This window comes from Schistocerca piceifrons, chromosome 2 (assembly GCF_021461385.2).
Source record: "Schistocerca piceifrons isolate TAMUIC-IGC-003096 chromosome 2, iqSchPice1.1, whole genome shotgun sequence".
Taxonomy (NCBI): Eukaryota; Metazoa; Arthropoda; class Insecta; order Orthoptera; family Acrididae; genus Schistocerca; species Schistocerca piceifrons.
In genome coordinates this window covers 654,301,528-654,313,872 of record NC_060139.1, presented here as the reverse complement: position 1 = coordinate 654,313,872, position 12,345 = coordinate 654,301,528, and the positions used below count along the sequence as shown (strand labels likewise).

Here is a 12,345-nt window from a genome sequence, read left to right as displayed (position 1 = left end):
AGAGTAGCCAGAATAAAAGTCTGAAGCGGAAAAAGTTTCTGTACTAATTTAAAGAATATTTTGCATTTTGTTCTATTTTATTAAACAATATATTAGAAGTTGAAATTGTAATGACGTAAATGACTATTTGATTCGTGATTGGCTGAGGCAAGGTTTGTCGCGAGAATGATCTAGAAGGATCATTCTGATTGGCCGTTCAGATGAATAGCCAATCAGAATGAAGCAGTTTCCGCGTGCAGAGAAGTGGATAGGGAGAGGCGAGAGGAGCGCCGAGAGAGTCGCTCCCTAACCTGCTTCGGGCTAACACCATGCTAGATGTCTCCGTGAAAATATGTAAAATGAACTAGTGAGTTCATTGCGTTTAGAACGTGTCGTGGCTAAGGCGGCTTAAGTTACGAACATTTTGAGGAAAGTTTGATGTTTCTGAAAAAATTAGTTGAAGTTTTATAAGCGTGTGATCTTTTGGTCGTAGAGACAATTCCGCGTGGCATATTCCGTGTTCTTTATGGACTGTGGCGAGCACTTCTGACATAGAAAACCACTGAAACGACCGAATGTTCAACTCGCTAATAATGATGGGTCAGTGACTGAAGATCGCAAAATTAATCAGGTCGGACTTGCAGGAAATCTGGCTGCTTTTACGTGTGAAATATGCGGGATAAACAGTGAACTTGGAATGATAGCGCATTTGCGTTATTAAACACGGACTTGATAGCCATTTCAGGTGCTTTTTTATAAATAAAAAGACGTTAATAGAATTTTCAAATGCTTACTGCAATTAAACTGCATTCTCCTATCGCCCGAAATTTGTGAAAATGAACTTACAGGAAATGATTTGCAACTTGAGTTACGCGGGCTCCGTGTGGTAGGTATTAGGTAGTGGTTTCATCAACGCTGCATTACTCTGCCTAGCGTGCATCTACTACTGCAGAGTGAAGGGACGTCGGAAGGAAGAAATATAGAGCTGGGTAAACTGTCCGATGAAAGTGAGTGAGAGACAGAGTAAGGAGAGGAAAGGACGACAGACCGACCTCGCCCCGCGGCCAAGTGTCGTCGATTTCTTCGGGTTCCTGGAGAAAGATTCCCGCCCACGGTCCTCCTCCTCTGCTAACGGTTCCGGATAGTCTGCTTTCTTCGCACCACATGACCAGCGAGTCTTACGAAATTTGTTGTGCCACCCATGGATAACTTTATCTGTTGGTGCTTTCACCTGATATTTGGAACGACATGCTGTCAGAACTGACTCACTTTCAGCAATTCAATGACACAAAATGCAAGCATCTCTCCATTATACACCATGATCTGACAGTAGTGTACTGTGCCTCGGCGCATGGTACGAATCGAAACCTGGAGACATGCTCTGACCACTGGTATGTGTGTCTATTTGTTTTACGTCGTGCTGTTTTAGTGCAGTCGTCTTCTGAAACCGCAAAGGTATTTGAGAATAACCTTACATTATTATTATTATTATTATTATTATTGTAGCAATAATTTTGCCGTTCACTGAGTCTTAGGTAAATAAAGATCTCCGTGAATTGTGGCCTACAACAATCTTTAGAACTGCGTTAAGTGTTTCAAAATAATTCACAGCAATCTGCGGAGCCGCGGCACGTTTGTGTTTTTGTTAGATTCGCATACATGTCCAGGCGTCTGTGAGCGTGTGGCTTGAGTGTTCTGTCACGGTCAGACCCGACCCAGTTTCTCGGGTGGTCCATTCAGTCGCAAGCGTGAGCAGCGTTTTACGGCGTGTTTAGGCCGCAGCTGCAAAATACACCCACTTCCTGTGCGCCACCACCGTGGCCCACAAGCCCGGGCTAGACGCGTACATTGTTGGTCTTTCTGCGTACTTGTGGCTGTGTTGTTGTTGTGATCTTCAGTCCTGAGACTGGTTTGATGCAGCTCTCCATGCGACTTTATCCTGTGCAAGCTTCTTCATCTCCCAGTACTTACTGCAGCCTACATCTTTCTGGATCTGCTTAGTGTATTCATCTCTTGGTCTCCCTCTACGATTTTTACCCTCCATGCTGCCCTCCAGTACTAAATTTGTGATCCCTTGATGTCTCAGAACATGTCCTACCAACCGATCCCTTCTTCTAGTCAAGTTGTGCTACAAACTCCTCTTCTCCCCAATTCTACTCAGTACCTCCTCATTCGTTATACGATCTACTCCTCCAATCCTCAGCATTCTTCTGTAGCACCACATTTCGAAAGCTTCTATTCTCTTCTTGTCCAAACTATTTATCGCCCATGTTTCACTTCCATACATGGCTACACTCCGTACAAATACTTTCAGAAACGACTTCCTGACACTTAAATCTTTACTCGATGCTAACAAATTTCTCTTCTTCAGAAACGCTTTCCTTGCCATTGCCAGTCTACATTTTATATCCTCTCTACTTCGACCGTCATCAGTTACTTTGCTCCCCAAATAGCAAAACTCCTTTACTACTTTAAGTGTCTCATTTCCTAATCTAATTCCCTCAGCATTACCCGACTTAATTCGACTACATTCCATTATCCTCGTTCCGCTTTTGTTGATGTTCATCTTACATCCTCCTTTCAAGACACTGTCCATTCCGTTCAACTGCTCTTCCAAGTCCTTTGTGGCTGTATGTCGAAAAATTAAGACACGGACACAGATGATGAACCGAACATTTAAGAAAGTGGAGGCTACAACTAGGCGCCGGGACGTTAAAATAGGATTCCTTAATCCTGCACGTTCATTGAGCTGAAATTAGGGAGAACCGTTTATCTTTTCTTTAAGGGGGCCGTTGAATACAAGCAGCTTCTGAGTCCCTCGCTTGCCGACTAAACTCCTTCGCAGCCCGACTGCCTAAGAAACTCCGGCACCAGACCTGGAGGGAGTCATTTCGAATCCGGATGATAGAAAAAATGTTCTCTATCAGCATTTGGGTCTGCAAGAGTTCTGCTATTGTACTGTTCCTGATTTTCAGATTGTGCGGAATCGTCCATATTAAAACGCAAACCATTCCGCAAAGTAATGTCGAGTGAGACTACTTGGCACTGCTGTCGGTTATCCATTTACCGGGACGGGACAGTAAAGATACTGAGTTCTTATTCGGCAGTGTGGGAGTCTTAATTCTCGTTCAGCCGTCCACATTTCGGACTTTACCAACTGACTGAAGCCAATCACTGTGTATTTTCAGGCCACAACCGATTTCGTGCTCGATCCTTACGCAATGCGTATTTTCGCTTCGACTGTCTTTGTCGTCGACGGAACTTCAGGCTCCAATCTCTCTGCTCTCCGTAGTTCGAAATGTAGATTTAACTCAGGTGTCCCTTCCCAGAAAATAGGCAGGGAGTATCGTGCGCTGTGACCGGGCTCCACCCTCTTGTCTTCGTTTCAGTTCCACCATTATAGATAACAAGAAAACTGAGTGAGGTGGTTAATACGTTTCGACTCGTATTCGGCGGGACCCGGGTTAAAAGTCCCAGTCCAGTCACTCAGATTTAGGCTTTTCGTGATTTATTTACTTAAAGAAAATATTGAGTTTGTTATTTTTAAGAGGCCACTATCGACTTTCTTTCCCAGCCTTGCGCCTTCAGTGCTTGCCCTCCAATGACATAATCGTCGACGGGACCGTAAAACCTAGACTTTCATAACAACGAAAATACAGCAAGGACTGTAATTCCAGAGAAGCCACCATGTGGTGCAAACGAGATAGGTACATGTTTAGCACACTACACCGAGGGAAGTGTGGTCGTGATGGTATAGTGGGTGGAGCAGTGGAATCCGGCTCTGCAAGTACAAGATAAGTTTCGAATACGAGAGTGGATTTTTGCTCTTTTCAGCCGTTTCCGACGGACCTAGGTTCACTCAGTGTATCAAATAACACTGGTGTTGTTTCCGTGGTGTAAAAGGCGGCTGCGGCAGAGAAAGGCTGCACTCTATCTGCAAGATGACATTCTAAGCTGGACTGGCTAAGTAAAAGAAAACTCCGTATTTTTTGTTATTACAGAAAATAAATAAGGTGAGAAACAAGTAGCGAAATCTTTCTACTTTTCGAGTACTCGTGCTTCTAAGCTAGCTTCGCAGATACATAAATTTCTACTAAGAAATGGATAATTCCATCGTTGTTTCTGAACCAAGTTGTGTCGGTAATTTTCCGAACGCACTTAACTAAAAAGGAACAGCAGCAGAATAAGCTGCAGTTTCTATGTGGCCCGGAGCAAGTTTCAGTTGGGTCTGAGATGTGTATAACCGGATGGGTTACATTCTAGGCCAGAAATCAGAGCCGTTCGACTTAGAAGCTGAATAGAACGGTTGTGGTAGGAGCTACGTCGTCTGTAGCCTGCCGTGCATCACGAACTGTGGAGTGAGCTGGAGCCGCGGTGATCAAGAAATTCCAGAAGAACGCACAGCAGCTGTTGCTCCAGCGGCAGTCTGACTCATACTCGTAAAACTGTGAAAACAAACGCTCTTGCTCGCGAGCTCATGTCCGCCGCGAGGCCAGTAGAGATGTAAACGTTCACTCCTCAAGGTAGTGTTGTGCTGGACACTTGAAGCCTAAGTTGTTGGTCTAGGTTAGGCTCTTACCTATATAGGGGTACCCTTATATGTATGCAGTTGCGAAATAGAAAACCGCTTCAAAAGATAGCTGAGAAGTGCGCGAAGATGTGTCACAAAGGTAACATGGCCGAGTTTAAACTATCGGAAAAGCAGTATGGCCAACGGGTAACTGCAAGTCAAGGGACGAGTATTGCGTTCAGGAGGACCAAAGTTTAAATCTACTAGTGGCTTGCCGTCAGTACAATGAATTCCAAGATGATTCATTTTATGAGGCCAAGGGGAGTTTGTTTCCGCACCCTTGTGCAACTGAACTAGTACACTCATCTGAAATAGAACACGTGTAAACACTGATACAGCGTTGACGCGGCGAGTAGTTGTTTAGTAGTGGCCAAATTTTTTGAAGGCAGAGATCAAAGACACTTAAATGCACTGTAACTTTACAAGGGTTGTTAAAAAAACCTTAAGTCGCGGCAAGCTTGTCGCCGTTAGAAATAAAACGCAACGACACGCGTTCAACCGCCTTGAATTTTATAAAGGGGCATATATTCGCTAAGATACATAGTGAATTTTGGCCGGCTAAAAATAATAAAGACACAATAACTCTAGTCCAATGACAAAATTAAATTTAACGAAAAATGTGTTTCAACAGTAATATTTAAGCACGGAAATTTGAGAGTTGATACTTTCGTTCCAGGAGAGGGCATGAAAAAGAGAAAAATCGTAGAGAGAGAGACAAGTAGATACTACATCCTGAGACATAAAGGACACAAAGAATTACTTAATAATCTACCAAATGTTCCAAAATATGTTTCTGAGACGGATTCAGGGATTCAAATTCGTGGCAAATAAAACCCCTCTTGGTGTTGTGGCCACTTCCACTCTTGTCGTAAGCTATAAATTTTGCTGTGTTGAACTTACGACACGCGGTTAGAAACTAGTGTGGCAATAACGAAGAAAATAAATTTCACCATTTTCTCCCAGTGACGTACACTGGAAATACCCAAAATGCCGTTCCTAGACATAATGGAAGCCCCCAAGATTGTTGATTTGACACTCAGTGACAACTGATGGAGGAAATTATTATAAATGCTGCTGGCTTCAGCAGTAAAAATGGGTTATAGAAATATCGGTAATATTTGGAACATTCGCTGTAATTTTGTATATGTATTGTAACTAAAATACATATTTCGAAACACAAGATTGAGTCAGTGCACTACAGCGGTCAGACCAGAATGTCCATATGCCAGTGAGTACTTTACACTGTACAGTATATAGTCGTAGTGTATCCAGAACTTGATACATCAGAAAGAAGCGCTGCAAGAGACGTAATGGGTGCAATAGAGACGGAAGACGGCGGGGAAATTATAGATAATCAGAAAATTTAGTAAAGTATACAGAAAAATAGGACTGAATGACAAAATGAAGATGGACAATTTTTCGTCATCGTTGTAGACTGTGTGAGGAGACAACAACGATACAAATAGTTGATTGTATTTATACAAGTAAAATAGTATCTTGGTTCAGAGCAGAAAGAAAAAAATAACCGGATAGAAAAGAGTTTCTAAAATCGAAATTGAGAAATAATCTTTCAAGAATCAAGTATTAGATGGCAGCAGAAAGTAAACGGTAAAGCTACAAGAAGGTGAAATAATATTGGGAAAGCAGAAAATAGGGATGATGAGGAAATGAAGTTAGAGTATGATTCTTGTCGGTTAGTGCGAAACGAATAAATAAATACGCATCCTGTACGTAGGAAGAGGCTGCCAGGACATGGGAATGAGGACGCGTGACACTTCCTTGGTGACGGCTCGCTCTTTGCACAGTGGTTAACAGATCCAGTGCGCTACACGGATGCAGCAACGCCCTTCTCAGCAGGCGGCGTTGGATTCGGGGAGAATGAACTAGTCGCGTACTCACCAGCTGCATCACCTTGATGGAGACGCGGAAGGCGGTGTTGAGAGACATGGTCGCCGCGGTGCCGTCGCCACAGAGCCCAGAGCCTAACTGCGGCAGGGGCGTGCGTCGGCGGCCATAAAAGAGCGCTCGGCGCGTCCTTGCCGCCGCCGGCGCGTCCCGCCGGGGGGGCGTCGCTTACTCACCGCGGCCGCCAGAGGCGCGGCGTGCTTTTCCAGCGCTTTTTGGCAGAAATCCGCTAAACGCCACCCAAAGACCCCTCATAGCTACTCGCCACAAAGGCCGACTGTCAGGAGCAGCGAACTTTTCGTAAACGCCGTCACTGTTTGGGGTCGCCGCCACGCTCCCGAACCGTACTCGACACTTGGCGGGCTCACTTTGTCTTTTATCGTCACATGCTAGGGTAGAATCCAAGTCGGCCGACAAATTTTCCTGTGCTTTGAAACTTCTAGGCAGATTAAAACTGTGTGCCTGGCCGGGGACTCGAACCTGGGACCTTTACTTTTCGCAGGCAAATGCTTTATCTACTGACCTAGCCAAGCACTACTCACTACCCTATTGTTGTGGTCTTTAGTCCGTGCAAGCCTCCTCATCTTCGAATAACTTCTGCAACCTACATCCATTTGAACCTGCTTATGTACTCATCTCTTGGTCTTCCTGTGGATTTTTTGCCCCCTCCTTTCCCCCTCTTACAATGCATGTCGGTAACCGTTATGTTGGGAGGAGCCAAAAGTTACATCCTCGCTGATAATGATGAATAGACAGGAGCCGGCCGGAGTGGCCGAGCGGTTCTAGGCGCTTCAGTCTGGAATCGCGCGACCGCTACGGTCGCAGGTTCGAATCCTGCCTCGGGCACGGATGTGTGTGACGTTCTAGGGGACTAATGACCTCAGCAGTTAAGTTCCATAGTGCTCAGAGCCATTTGAACCATTTGATACAAGTGCACATTAAATAAATATATTGTACTAAAAATGTTCAAATGTGTGTGAAATCTTATGGGACTTAGCTGCTGAGGTCATCAGTCCCTAAGCTTACACACTACTTAACCTAAATTATCCTAAAGACTAACATACACACACCCATGCCCGAGGGAGGACTCGAACCTCCGCTGGGATCAGCCTATATTGTACTCAGCTGGTGAGTGAAGGAATGTTACACTGTTGACAACTCGGGGAGCCGTGGCAAGCTACAAGCAGAGGCCCGACACGGACGTGCATCTATGTACATTGAATGTTTGCTGGTACGTCTGTCTATCAACAACTCGGTATAACTTTCGGCACCAACTAGCAACTAAACGTAACCTCGACTTGAGGACTGGTGCCCAGGTGTCTGGCGTTCTTCATTGGTCTGCACACTTCAGATTCTTCATCGGGGGCGATATAGAAACCGCCGCTCGCGGCCTCCGCAGGAATCTTCGAGGCACCGGATCCGGCAGTGTCGATAATCTACGGTACTACACCCTCCAGTTCCAAACTGGTGATGCCTTGATGTGTCAGAATCTGTCCTATCAACCCACGCCTTCTTTTCGACAAATTGTGCTATCAATTTTTTGCTCCTGAATTCTATTCAGTACCTCTTCATTAGTTGCGCGATCCACCCATGTAATCTCCAGCACTGTTTTGTAGCACCACACTTCAAAAGCTTTTTTTCTCTTCTTGCCTGAACAGCTTATCGTCCATGTTTCATTTCCATACAAGACTACACTCCAGACGAACACCTTCAGGGAAGGCTACCTAACACCTACATTTTCGTTCCGTGTTAACAAATGTATTTTCTTCGGAAAATTTTTTCTTGCTATTCCCAGTCCCAATTTTACACTTCTCTACGTCGACCATCTTAACTTACAGCGAAACTCATTTGCTACTTTTAGTGTCTCTCTTGTCAATCTAATTCCGTCAGTAACGCCTGATTTAATTCGACTATATTATATTATCTTTGTCGTACTTTGGCTGATGTTTATAATATATTTCAAAGATGCTAATCACCTCGCTCAACTGTTCTTCCAAGCCCTTTGCCCTCTGTGGCAGAATTACGGTGTTATCGGCAAACTTAATGTTTCCCTGTCCAAATTTCTCCTTGGTTTTCTTGGCAACTTGCTCTGTATACAGACTGACTGCGGATGGGCAATAACCCGGTCTCACTTCCTTCTCAAATACTGCTTCCCTTATATGTCATCCACTGTTAGAATTGCTGGACTCGCATTCGGGAGGACGACGGTTCAAACCCGCGTCCGGCCATCCTGATTTCCCTAAATCGCTCCAGACAAATGCCGGGATGGTTCCTCTGAAAGGGCACGGCCGACTTCCTTTCCCATCCTTCCCTAATCCGAGCTTGTGCTCCGTCTCTTATGACCTCGATGTCGACGGGACGTTTACACACTAATCTCCTCCTACTCCTCCACTGTTAGAATTGCTGTCTGATTTGTGTAAATAAAGTTTTGCTGCCTATAGTTTATTCCAGAATTTCAAAGTGTGTGTCAACATCACCAGATATCTTTCTCCAAATCCGCACTTGCTATAAACATAGTTTGGGTTTCTTCAACATTACGTCGAAGGTAAGTCGCCTATCATCGAGGGATTTCCACTGAAATACATATTCTGGTATTTGAAGTTATCTTCATAAGTTTCCATTTCCTTTTGTGTATTGCTCTTTTTTAAATTTCTTTTATTAAGACATCAGTAGTTCTACTAGTGCAGTGCTGCTCAGCGTTTCCTTATATCTGGCACTGAAATTTTTGCCTTTACGTATCTGTTAACTTACCATTTTCGATAACCTGTATTATGTAAGAAGACCACGTAGGAAAAACGGATAGTGCATTTTTGTCATTCATTTTTTGTCCGATTGTATACCTTATGCTCGGTGTATTACAGTCTTCAAATGCTTTATTGATCAAAGATGTCACAAAAATATTGACTGTTTTAATATAAATGTACAGGAGAGAAAGGGGAAGGGGGCGCAGCTCTCTCTGGGGGTGGGTGGCGGCGGGGGGGGGGGGGGGGGAGGCACGTCCGTAAACTGCGCTCTGCATAGTACTAACAGTTGGTTTTATTTTTTATTTTAGTTGGCCAACGTGCTCTTACTTGTTATACAGACAGCTGCTTTGTTTTCCTCGAAGGTCGTAACTTTAAACCAGGCGTTCAGTTTCATTTGTTTACTATTTTGCGATTCGTCGTGAGCCATACAGACGACCACGAATAACTTCCCAAATGGCAACAAAACAGGAAAGTAGGTCTGCAAATGAAGTGGACAAAACATACCAAGAATAATAATTTCGGATCTGCATTGTAACGTTAGAAAGTAATGTGGAAAGAAGTGTGCCAGCAACGGAGGTGTTTTTTCTCAAGATTACGTTCCAATATCAACAGAGAATTCCGTAGACCTCCAGAAACAACGCTCTTCCAAAACCCAACAGAATCAGCATCACTACCGTTTGGGTAATTTATTGTATTCACTGCCACATAGTGCTTCCTGTATTATTAGGTAGAAAATACAGGGTATATCAGAAAGAATCATCCTATTTGGCACGCCTGTATATCTGAAACTAATAAACATACACAATGAATTTTGTTTTTTGATGAACGGGAAACTAAAAAAGTTTTTTTTTCATACCTTTTCTTAGGTGTCCAGTATGCCTCCCTTAAGATGCATAGCATATGTCACTGCGGTATTCAGATTGTTCCCACACTGCAGCGAGCATGTCTTGAGTTACAGCTTCCGCAGCTGCTGTTATGCGATGTCTCAGTTCATTGGTTGTTTTTGGCAACAGAGGCACATAAACAAGAGTCTTTTATTAACCTCCACGAGAAAGAATCACATACAGTCAGGTGCAGTGACCTTGGAGGCCAGTAATGTAAGGCTGATTCATTTGGTCCAGTGCGACCGATCCATCGTTCAATAAAATCCTTTGATTTAAAAGTTTCCCTTACTTCCAGATGCCAGTGTGGCGGTGGCCCGTTCTGTTGGTAAATGAAGCCGTTCGAATCAGTCTCCAAATGTGGACAAAGGAAGTTCTCAAGCATATGGAGATATGTGCTTCGAGTAACAGTGTTCTCCAACAGTACGTTGTTCACGCACGTATCTCGTGTAACATTACAGATACGATTTTTTTAAAAAATCGGAAGATTATTTTTGATACACCCTTTATAATGTTGAGTGACTTTCCAATAAGCAAGGAAGTAAATTATTTGCATATTTTTGAAAATGTTTAAAAACCTACAACGAACTGAATGTGTTTTTGTACATATAATTTGGTATTACCTCGTTCTCCCGTGAGCAGAAGAATGTAACATTCTGATTTATATTTAATATAAAAAGTGCTCGTATAACTAATAGAAGGCGTACTATTGCCTTCCCCCCTCCAGATCTATACTACTAAGAATAAAACATAGTTTCAAGATCTGAACTTGAATAATGTTTGAATTATTACTGCCAGTCTCTGTGGCCGAGCGATTCTTGGCGCTTTAGTCCGGAACCGCGCGACTGCTATGGTCGCAGGTTCGAATCCTGCCTCGGGCATGGATGTGTGTGATGTCCTTAGGTTAGTTAGGTTTAAGTAGTTCTAAGTTCTAGGGGACTGATGACCTCAGATGTTAAGTCTCATAGTGCTCAGAGCCATTTGAACCATTTGAATTATTATTGTTTCATTTTTGCAAATTGCCCTCTGCACAATTCATTCGCGTGGACTTACGTTCATTTTCCCCTGTAGCCTTCAGACTGATCCACGTCTTTTGTTCTCCGCTCCTCATTACAGTATGAGTGTGGCTGTACGTCCGCTGCAGGATGATAAATCTCCGTCAGTATATGAATTTCATTAGGTGCACTGAAATGAAATGAATGGATTGTTGGGGATGGAATCAGTGAATATGCAGTGACATAAAATGACAGCAGTGAGAACCATTAGCGTATGCTGAACCTGCAGTGTAATGAATATATAATGAAAAGTGAAATTTTGTGCGAGCGGGAAACTCGAACCCGGATTTACTGCTTATCGTGATCACTCGTCTTAATATACAGGGTGTTACAAAAAGGTACGGCCAAACTTTCAGGAAACATTCCTCACACACGAATAAAGAAAAGATGTTATGTGGACATCTGTCCGAAAACGCTTAATTTCCATATTAGAGCCCATTTTAGTTTCGTCAGTATGTTCTTCCACCTACGCTCAATGGAGCACGTTATCATGATTTCGTGCGGGATACTCTACCTGTGCTGCTAGAACATGTGCCTTCACAAGTACGACACAACATGTGGTTCATGCACGATGGAGCTCCTGCACATTTCAGTCGAAGTGTTCGTACCCTTCTCAACAACAGATTCGGTGACCGATAGATTGGTAGAGGCGGACCAATTCCATGGCCTCCACGCCCTCCTGACCTCAACCCTCTTGACTTTCATTTATGGGGGCATTTGAAAGCTCTTGTCTACGCAACACCGGTACCAAATGTAGAGACTCTTCGTGCTCGTATAGTGGACGGCTGTGATACAATACGCCATTCTCCAGGGCTGCATCAGCGCATCAGGGATTCCATGCGACGGAGGGTGGATGCATGTATCCTCGCTAACGGAGGGCATTTTGAACATTTCCTGTAACAAAGTGTTTGAAGTCCCGCTGGTACTTTCTGTTGCTGTGTGTTTCCATTCCATGATTAATGCGATTTGAAGAGAAGTAATAAAATGAGCTCTAACATGGAAAGTAAGCGTTTCCGGACACATGTCCACATAACATATTTTCTTTCTTTTTGTGTGAGGAATGTTTCCTGAAAGTTTGGCCGTACCTTTTTGTAACACCCTGTATTATCTGAGCACGCCTCCCGGTCTAGCTCAAAAATCGTTGTCACTAACGGTTTCAGTTCCATCTATAATTTCCAGACACCACTAGGAGATTCATCCGTTACATTTCA

The 12,345-nt window shown here is 43.7% G+C and overlaps 2 protein-coding genes across 2 annotated transcripts in view; one reads left to right on the top strand and one right to left on the bottom strand.

The window, feature by feature from the left end:
- The window catches only part of LOC124775902, a 37,079-nt gene extending 30,516 nt beyond the window's left edge, over positions 1-6,563 (bottom strand). The window contains exon 1 of the mRNA XM_047250738.1: positions 6,449-6,563. Within this exon, the coding sequence (XP_047106694.1) occupies positions 6,449-6,496 (48 nt within the window). The 5' untranslated portion in view covers positions 6,497-6,563. The remainder of the gene's footprint in view (positions 1-6,448) is intronic.
- Positions 1-12,345, top strand: part of LOC124775900 (adenylosuccinate lyase) — a 492,241-nt gene that overhangs the window by 117,572 nt on the left and 362,324 nt on the right. The gene's annotated exons all lie outside the window — the stretch shown is intronic.